Here is a 9,644-nt window from a genome sequence, read left to right on the forward strand (position 1 = left end):
CTTTATCCAAGACTTTTGTAGCCGTATCTAAGAGTAATAATGTGAGAGTTGACGCGAATTTAAGAGTTGACTTAAAATAGACGTTGTCGAGATGTTATTCTGACAAGTAATAAAACACGCTTTTCTGATTATCAAAAGAACAATTCCATGAGACTCTGATACGTCAGGCAGTAAAATAGCATCGTTTTTCGAGCAGCTTAAACTGCTGCCTTACAAGACCACGCAAAGATTAGCGCTGACAGGTTAGGGTATAATAAGAACAGAGAATGGCGGAATATTTTGTTTGACCGCTAAGATAATTAAAAACGGTTCTTGAATAAAATGCTTGCATGTTATCGAAAGAAAGGTTTTTTGCTCTGTTGATTTGTTTCCCTCCAAAACAAAGTAAAATGAGAGAGTGGTTGAGTTATCTTTCGTTGTACTCGAATTAAAATAATCAGTTTCTTACCTTGTTTGATTCTATGTTGAAACAAACGTGTTTCCGTTTCGGTGTTTTGAATGGGCGTTTCTGATATTCCGTTGCCACGATAGTTTGTTACCCTCGCTGCATGCTACAATATCAATCCAACTCACCAAGCAACTTGAGTTTTGGCAGAGAAAATAGTATACTTTTAAGCTGTTTTCCCAACAGCGAGCGGTCGTAGTCATTCAGTTTTGACAGGCAACACTATGAAAGACAAAGGCGAGAAGAGTGGCTTAAGCTCGAAACTTTCTTTCTGTTGACTTTTGCTGCGAGCTTTTATTAAAAACTCTATTTGCGATTGCTTTTGTGGAGGGATTCGAACAGGAATATTAATTGCGACTAAAACACACAATTATCACGCGCCAATGGCAAGGCTCGCTTGTCACCCATCAATAGCCTACTCTCAAACCGCCAAATCCCGGTGTTTTCTTAAGATTGTTGATTCAATTTAACGCGTTCCCAATGTTGTGCTGAGGTTATGATTAACTTGCTTACGAGCTGTTCACTGGAGTTTGGGAACTTCACGTCTGGTTGCAAGTGAGTGTCAGAGACGGGATTTTGGCCTAGTTGAAGGGCACTTAAAAAACCTAAGAAATCCGCTTAGCCTGTTTCTTTACCGTTCGAGTTGAACAGCGTCTTGGGGTTACAGGCGAAACTTGCTTGCTGCTCAATCGCAGTTGTTTAGTTGTAAATATGGAGAGCTCTAAAATTCCAATGCGAGGCAAAGTCAAGGACGCTGAGGCCGAAGCCTTACTTCGATTGCTTCGCCAGGAGAAGGAATATAGCGAAAGACTGTTAGCGCCGCAAATTCAGCAAAGAGCTCCTTTACCGGCAATAGGTAGCAGTGGTAATGATAATACAACGCAACAAGCGCAGTTATGCGAGCAGGAAACTGTTGCAACATTTATAACGCAAACAGGAGAAAGTTCTGGCTTTCTTTACGATAATTACGAGAAAGAGTTGCTAAGTGATTCAAACTTTATTTGGACTCCGAAAACGGATGTGTACAACCAGCCGCGCGCTCCGTCTCACAAAGGCGTTTACGTTCCATCGTTTTCATGGAGGGACGAACAATGTTTCTCCTATCCACAGTTTGATCAGCCTCGGAAAAAGTCGAAGGCTCGGACGTTACCGCCTATTGAAATACCAGTATCACCATGCAGTGATCTTCCCGAGCGACCTACCAGTCCCAGACCGGGATCGCCGAAGTTTTGGGACGATTAACCCCGATATATTAAAAATGTACAAGAGTTAGTCACTGGTTTGTCTGAAGAAAAATTCGCCCTCGGGCATCTGAAATAGCTTACTACCGGTAGCCGGGAGAAATTTACACTATGGAATCGATTTCCCGTTTACCGCCTGCCTTCCAACAGTTGCACACGATACTCGGGATTATGTTTCTAATACGGGCTTAGTGATCCCCACATAGATCGTGGCCATGGTGGGTTTAATTGAGCAGTTGGAGCAGCTGGAGTAGTGGCAGTTTTTTTCGAAAGTCAACCTCAACGAAAGCGTCATATTGATTGCATTTGGTTATCAAATGATTGAAGAGCGTACCCTTACAGAGGTCGCTTGAAAGATCGTTTATTGAAGAGAAGTTAAAGGCTGTTTAATATTCCTTTCGTGCCGTCAGTCTTTTTGTTTGTCATCCTCTGCGCTTAAATGATCCGTCGGCGACAACAGCCTAGTGACTTTTTCGCTCGAGGGGATGAAAAGAACTCGTGAAAACACATTATCTTCCAACTGAAATAACCGTCAGTAGATCTTTGCAAAACTTACCTTTCTATTAAAAGTAACGTACTTGAATTACTGTCTAGATAATTAACTAATTTTCGGCAGTTAATCGTATTTGGATTGGATCATTCAAAACAAGCAAAAACAAGTATAGAGTTCCGGAGAGATCGTTGTCTCACGATTTCAATCGAGTTCCAGTTGACACTATTCATAATAATTATGAAAGGGTTTGAAAGAAGAAAACTACAATTAACGAGCTTTTCGAGAGAATTAAAGACAGCAAAATGATAAAATGGCTCCTTTGTTTACTTTAGCAAAAAGGAATCTTACTGAGCAAAATGAGCGACATCCAGGGACTGACGTTATTTACATACCCCTGTTGTGTCCACAAAAATAGCTACTTTTTAGAAATATAATCTGAAAATGCACCCACACTATAGATATTATATTCAGTTTCTTTTAAAGGAAGAGTCATATTTAAGGCACGACGGCGAGTAAAATTAAAAATGTGGCCCTTCAAACTTTTCATCGTCATTTTGTGTATGTTTAGTTTCTTGTGTTCTACGAGTTTGCAAGTTAGAGTAATTCAAAATATTCTTTCAATGCAAACCTGTTATGAATGAAGCTTTTGCTATAGTTATTTTCGTTCGCATTTTCCAGTCAGTGTTTGGGCAAAGAATCTTATTTTTTTCCTCAATGATTTCCTTTAAGTGTTCACTAATTTAAGTGCAATTAAAATTGCTTGCTCCAGTTATAGAGTAAGAAATCAAACCGAATTTTGACATTTTCCGTTTCACTTGTGTTGCTTTCTTTCCACCTGGTTAGTTGACACATGTACACATATTTTTGAATTTGCATAATTGAACTAAAGTTTGTTCAAGTTATATGCTTGCTCAAATTACTAAACGACTGGGCAACTGATTGATAGCAAGTAAATTGAACAAATAACGTCTAAGAGAGGTTCTTTTACAAATCAATATCAATGGTTAAAGGTGTTTAAGTTGTCGGCTTTTAGATCAAGTCACGGAAACATACAAAAAATTGTCTATGGGTGCGATAACTTAGTTTCACTGCTTTGCAAAGCATCTTAAAAAAGTGTGTATCACAAGCGACAAAATGAAATTTTGTTTAAGTTGCCAATAATCTGCAAGTTGCTCTGGTGGCTATAGATACGATAATATTTTAATAATACCGAAAAAAATTACTGTAGATTGCTTACTCAGAAGGATACGTTCTTATGATCCCCAGAAAAGTACAGCTGGTGGTCCGCTTTGGTAACCACTGACTGCTGAATAACGAAGCTTTCAGAAATTGAGTCAGATGCGGTTAGGATTTTCTTTCAGTTATCACCCTGAATTCTCTTTTCTTCCCTCATAAAAAAGTTAACACATACTTTTTAGGTCAGCATTTCCAGTTTTATTATCTTTTACCAGTGCAGTACAAGAATTACGCTCTTACTTTTTGCTTAGTTTGTAACTCGCTTGACTAACTCAATAATTGGCCTACAGTACTGGAAACTTGATCAAGTGAAAAGCCTCATAACTTAGTTAGATTTTCTTTGGCAGAGAATCACTGGAGCATGTGCAATCCATGAATTCTTAAATTTACATAGTGCGTCATTCCACTTTCCTTTTCCGGAGCCTGTAGCCCAGATGAGGCCACACTTTTCTATTGATGGACTGTTCGGTTCACCAGTGTTCCATCCACTATAGCCGCTTAGCAGAGTGTCGTCTGTCCAGTAGAACTTTGTGTCTGCTTTGCGGTGAAGTCCCAGCCATGCGCCATTAACCGTTACCTTCACTTGCTTAAGAATTAGATTGAAAATGAACTGATTTTCGGCAGCTGTGGTGATTTTAACCAAGTCTCCTCCAAGCTTCAGGCAGTTTCTTCGTGCGTCATCCCACTCTAGCGTTGGCACATCTATGACGAGGTAACAGGACTTTCCATAAAGAACCCATCCGGTAGGACATGGCGATACTGAAATGTGAACATTTCACAAACTGAGTCAAGAATCGACAAAACGTTGAGTAGAATTTTCACCCCGTCTACAACGACAGTTGTTGAGGAGAAAAAGGAAAAAAGCTAATAAAGTAATTCATTACCTTTGCCTGATTGAGCCGCAATGTAATCAACTTTTGCTTTGATGTGCGCCATCATTTCACGCTCGGTTTTAGCCAGGCCGCAGTTGTTGTTTACAACAAAGTTTTGTCCTGCTTGAGGGTTCAGCTTATCGACTGGTTTGGGACTGGAGTTTTGGGTCTTCCCACCAGATCCAGAAGTTGTTGCCAAAAGGCAAAAAAGCAACACTTGTGTTGGGCGAAAAATCATGTTATCTTCCAAAACCTCGAAAGACGATCAAGGATAGGTAACCGTTGTGAATTGTGATTATTGTGTGAAGATATAAATTGTGTAACTCGTAGATGATTAAATTCACTTGTCATAATAGTAACGATGATTATATAGAACAAGAACATTTTCTAGTTCTATTTACGTCACTGAAGCGGAAGTTAATGTGTTAAGAGTCCCCTCCCCTCAGGAAAAATCGATTTTTCCTGAGGGGAGGTCGGGGGAGGTCTGTACACAGGCTAGGTGTTGACTGATCGAAATAAACGAAGTGAAGTGAAGTGTTATCACTGTTATGAAGAGTCAATCTGTTTAAGGTATGTAAGCTCGTATTTATAAAGCTCTCTTTAATAGACTTAATTCCGATAAATTTGACACTTTCTCCAGTAATTCTTATCAGCATCATAACTTCTATAATATTCTCATGGCCCGGTAAAAATAAAATACCACCTATAAACTCGATCGATAGTCCAGCGTCTGTTGTTGTTTTAGTATTTGCACGGTTGCAGTGAGTGTCGCTTGCGTTTTGCAATTTCAGTACCAAAGGACAAATACGATATGCGAGAAAAACAAAGCTAAGAGGCATGATATTATTTTTTCTTTTAATGAATCATTTCCTTTGCTGGTTCGCTTTTCACCTCTGAAATATTTACTTCGTGAAAAAGACCGCAGATAGCAGCTGACCATCACGCAACGTGACCACTTTGCAAGGGGCGAGAACATCGTTTGTCGGTCCCAGGCTTCGTCTTCCCCCTTCCCCTCCCCGCTTCGCCGGCTTAAGGTGACTCGACCCAGTTTTTTGGGGGGGTACCATCCTACTTTGAAGCTCTCTGGTATCCCTACCTTTACTTTTATCGTAAGTCTAACACATAGAATGGATAACATATAGATCAATCTAAAATATAACATAAAATTTTTGGCGATCGGAGTAAATGTCACGTGGTTATAATGCCACGCCCCTTTGAGGTCACAGTTTTTCAATGACCATGAAATTCAGAGTCCGGGTAGTTAGTTAATCAATTGTGGCCCTGAAAAAATTTAAAGGAAAAAAAACTACGAATTTTCAAGAAAATGCTTTTTTCGTAAAAAGGACTCTTAAACGCCGACAAACGTCAACAAATAGCGAAAACTATAATTTCTATATGTTTGCTTTGCTCGAAATCGCGCGCATTTACAAAGCCCTGAAGCGTTTTGCTGACTTGCAAGGACCCATCTGTTATAACGATGTCCAAAATAAAGGGATGCATCTCATAGTTTATTATAGATATAATCGTGTAAAGTTTGCTTATCATTTTCGCATAAATTATGACCTAAATTTGGAAACCGCTGAATTTCTCGAATTGGGTCTTTGCGATTTTGGTGAAACTCTGTTCAGCGCAAGGCACTAATGCGCACTGTGTAGCCGAGAGATTTTCACGAAAAAATGCCGGCAACAGCAGATTTTCGACACAGACCTCCAAGGGGCGTGGTATTATAACCACGGGACATTTACTCCGATCGCCAAAAATTTTATGTTATATTGTAGATTGATCTATATGTTATGCAATCTATGTGTTAGACTTACGATAAAAGTAAAGGTGGGGATACCAGACAGCTTCAAAGTAGGATGGTACCCCCCCAAAAAAAACTGGGTCGAGTCACCTTAATGAAAAGTGCAGCTGGTGGTCCGCTTAGGTAACCACTGCTGACGGCTGAATAACGAGGATTTTCTTTTAGTTATTACCCTAAATTCTCTTTTCAGTTCATACCTCATTTTGAAATGAATAATAGAGAAGTTCACACAAAGGTTTTTTCGCATTTCCAGTTTTATTAACCTTTTATAACTGCAGTACAAGAATTAACCTCTTACTTTTTCCTAAGTTTGTAAGTGGCTTGACTAACTCAGTGACAGGCTTAAAATACTGGAAACTTGGTGAAGTGAAAAGCCTGAAAACTTAGTTAGATTTTGTTTGGCAGAAAATGACTGGAGCATGTGTAATCCGTGACTTATCTCATTTACATTCTACGTCATTCCACTTTCCTTTTCCGGGGCCTGTAGCTTAGATGTTGGCACACTTTTCTATTGATGGACTGTTTGGTTCACCAGTGGTCTGTGCACTATTCGCAATTTTCAAAACTTTCATGAAATATTTCCTTAAGCATAACAGGGCTCAAATCTCCTTTTAATTCATAAGAGGCAATTTGAGCCCTTAAATGCGTAAGGAAAATATTTAACGACAGTTTAAAAATTTTAGAATTTACAAGGATTTGTATGGAAAACCATGCCAGCGTGACTGGATGGCAAAAGTTGTTTTTCTCTTACAAATGCTTCTTACTTTCGGCGGCCGTTACACTCGCTACTTTTGAGATACACAGCTGAAAATTCTCAAGTTACTTAATTTTAATATGCTCTTTCAGCTTGTGCTAACAAATTTTTCAATAGTGAGCTCTTTACGTCACCGAAAGTTGATCACATGATAAAGTCATGCAAAGAGCCTATAGCGGACCGGCGCGTCCCCATTAACGATCCCAGAAACAATAGATAACCTTAGATTCTGAGACGAGAACGACTACAAGTACGAGATTTTTTCAATACTAACTATTGCTCATGCGTGTACCAGCGTCATTTTGGCGGGAAAACGTGATAGCCATCGTCATTCTACTACGAGTTTTAGCAAGAGTGTCGTAGTGGCGGGAACAAGTTAGCCTGCGTGGCAGGCGCAAAAAGGGGAGGGAGTGGGGGAGGGAGAAAAGCGCGAAAGGGAAAAGGGAAACTCTCCCCAATCCCCTTCCCTTTTCTCTTCCTCCCTGATATCCCCTACCCCTTTCGACGCCTGCTACGCAGGCTAGGAACAAGTTATCAAATGTAAGAAGTTTTATCATTCTTCTATCGGGAAACGGCTTAACCTCCTTCAATGTAAATAACCGTATTTACGTACTAACTTTTTTGGTGAAAAAAAGGTAAATTGAAGCTTTGCAGGGTGTACTTTTTTTTAGAACACGCACTAAAACTTTAAGTTAAATCTCGTCCTCGTCCTCGTTCTCGACCTCAAATCTAAAGCTCTCTAATTTCGGCCCCAGTTCCCTATTCTCGTTTTTAAAATGGCAAATTGATCTTCAACCCAATTCCCATACTAGTTTGTTCAAGTATGCTTGCTCAAAGAACTGAAAGACTGGGCGACTGCGAATTAATAGCAAGTAAATTGAACAAATGACGTCTTAGCGAGGTGTTTTCATAAATCAATATCAGTGGTTAAAGGTGTTCAAGTAGTCAGTTTTAGATCACGTCACGGAAAAATACAAAAATTTGTCTATGGATGCGATAACTCGCTACCCTTCCCTGGCGAAACCTGATCATGGCTTAGTCTCCCTTCTTTGCAAAGCATCTTAAAAAACTGTGTATCACAAGCGACAAAATGAAATTTTGTTTAAGTTACCAGTAATTTGGAAGTTGTTCTGGTGGCTATAGATCCTATACGATATTTGTTTTCGATAACACCTAAAGAAATAACTGTAGATTGCTTACTCAGAATTAAGGATACGTTTTTATGATCTCCAGAAAAGTACAGCTGCTGGTCCGCTTTGGTAACCACTGCTGACGGCTGAATATCGAAGCTTTCAGCTATTGAGTCAGATGCCGGGTTAGGATTTTCTTTCAGTTATCACTCTAAATTCTCTTTTCATCCCTCGTTTTTAAATGAATGAAACAGTTAGCACATGCTTTTAAGGTTTTTTCGCATTTCCAGTTTTATTAACCTTTTACAAGTTCAGTACAAGAATTACCCTTTTATTACTTTTTGCTTAGTTTGTAAGTCGCTTGACTAACGCGGTAACTAGCCTACAATGCTGGAAACTTGGTGAAGTGAAAAGCCTGAAAACCTAGTTAGATTTTCTTTGGCAGAGAATCACTGGAGCAATTGTTATGGCTGACTTCTTCATTTTACATGGAAAGTCATTCCACTTCCCTTTTGAAGCGCCCATGTGGCCACACTTTTCGATTGATGGCTGGTCTGGTTGACCAATGTCCCACGCACTATAGCCACTCAACAGAGTGTCGTCTGTCCAGTAGAACTTTGTGTCTGCTTTGCGGCGGAGACCAAGCCAGGCGCCAGCTTGCATGACTTTTTTCTGCTTGAGAACAAGATTGGAGATAAACTGATTTTCGGCAGCTGTGGTGATTTTAACCAAGTCTCCTCCCAGCTTCAGGCAGTTTCTTCGTGCGTCATCCCACTCTAACGTTGGCACATCTATGACGAGGTAACAGGTCTTTCCGTAAAGAACCCATCCGGTAGGACATGGCGATCCTAAAATTCAAACCTTTCATAAGCAATCAATTAAGCGGTTGTAGAGCAGTGGAAATTGTAAAAAAAATTAATAAATGAATCGCCGAAACTTAGACCTGCCAGTGCGGGGCTCTTGAATAAGCTTTTAGCGTCGACACGAAAAGCTATCCAGCATAGTATGTACAGGAACTACCCGGGACTAAAACAACACACATCTCATTTGTTCAGGAGCGGTTGGCCGTTGGTGCTCTAAATCCCAGTCTTCTTTCCTCAATCAATAATTACTTCTGTCTCAGCGAGTTCAAGTCCTCGTTCCTACTTTCGGTATAGTCGGAATAGTTGTTCACACTGCACAAGTGTGCCAGATAACCTGTTCGACATATGACGCCCCACTTTGGAGATCGGCCCGTCACAGCTTCGCTCCGTTACAGAAATCGCGCCGAAATCACCGTTCTTATATGTGAACAAAAGCCCTATCCGGTTTGGTTTTCGTGCCGGCGTAAAGCTATTCGGTAATGTGTGAATATAGTCTGAATACTTTACCTTTATTGCCTGATTGAGCCGCAAGGAAATCAACTTTTTCTTTGATGTGCGCCATCATTTCACGCTCGGTTTTAGCCAGTCCACAATTGTTGTTTACAACAAAGTTTTGTCCTGCGTGAGGGTTAAGCTTGTCGACTGGTTTGGGACTGGAGTTTTGGGTCTTCCCGCCAGATTTAGAAGTTATTGCCAAAAGGCAAAAAAGAAACACTTGTCTAGAACGAAAAATCATGTTATCTTCCAAAACCTCGAAAGACGACCAAGGATAGGTAACTTGTGAATTGTTATTATTGCTTTAAGAT

General features: G+C 40.0%; 3 protein-coding genes across 3 annotated transcripts; 1 reads left to right on the forward strand and 2 right to left on the reverse strand.

Moving 5' to 3' along the window:
- Window positions 1–923: 923 nt before the first annotated feature.
- LOC140943643 (uncharacterized) lies at window positions 924–2,672 on the forward strand. The gene has a single exon (XM_073392765.1). The coding sequence runs from the start codon at window positions 1,157–1,159 to the stop codon at window positions 1,685–1,687; it is 531 nt and encodes a 176-aa protein (XP_073248866.1). The 5' UTR covers window positions 924–1,156; the 3' UTR covers window positions 1,688–2,672.
- A 926-nt stretch (window positions 2,673–3,598) lies between these two features.
- LOC140943173 (perlucin-like protein) lies at window positions 3,599–4,575 on the reverse strand. Its single transcript, XM_073392236.1, has 2 exons — window positions 4,300–4,575; window positions 3,599–4,174 (listed from the first exon to the last, which is right to left on the reverse strand). The coding sequence occupies exons 1-2, from the start codon at window positions 4,523–4,525 to the stop codon at window positions 3,741–3,743; spliced, it is 660 nt and encodes a 219-aa protein (XP_073248337.1). The 5' UTR covers window positions 4,526–4,575; the 3' UTR covers window positions 3,599–3,740.
- Window positions 4,576–8,281: 3,706 nt separating this feature from the next.
- Window positions 8,282–9,644, reverse strand: LOC140943892 (perlucin-like protein). The gene is made up of 2 exons (XM_073393008.1): window positions 9,346–9,644; window positions 8,282–8,823 (listed from the first exon to the last, which is right to left on the reverse strand). Exons 1-2 carry the CDS (start codon window positions 9,572–9,574, stop codon window positions 8,399–8,401), a joined length of 654 nt encoding a protein of 217 aa, XP_073249109.1. The 5' UTR covers window positions 9,575–9,644; the 3' UTR covers window positions 8,282–8,398.

The sequence above is a fragment of the Porites lutea genome, chromosome 7, assembly GCF_958299795.1.
Source record: "Porites lutea chromosome 7, jaPorLute2.1, whole genome shotgun sequence".
NCBI classification, from domain to species: domain Eukaryota; kingdom Metazoa; phylum Cnidaria; class Anthozoa; order Scleractinia; family Poritidae; genus Porites; species Porites lutea.

Bases quoted from the DNA above. Each gene is read 5' to 3' on its own strand.
- LOC140943643 (XM_073392765.1), top strand. From the start codon at position 1,157: ATGGAGAGCTCTAAAATTCCAATGCGAGGCAAAGTCAAGGACGCTGAG.
- LOC140943173 (XM_073392236.1), bottom strand. From the start codon at position 4,525: ATGATTTTTCGCCCAACACAAGTGTTGCTTTTTTGCCTTTTGGCAACA. The intron at 4,175-4,299 runs GTAATGAATTAC...TTCACATTTCAG, and splicing joins TGCGGCTCAATCAGGCAAAG to TATCGCCATGTCCTACCGGA.
- LOC140943892 (XM_073393008.1), bottom strand. From the start codon at position 9,574: ATGATTTTTCGTTCTAGACAAGTGTTTCTTTTTTGCCTTTTGGCAATA. The intron at 8,824-9,345 runs GTAAAGTATTCA...TTTGAATTTTAG, and splicing joins GGCTCAATCAGGCAATAAAG to GATCGCCATGTCCTACCGGA.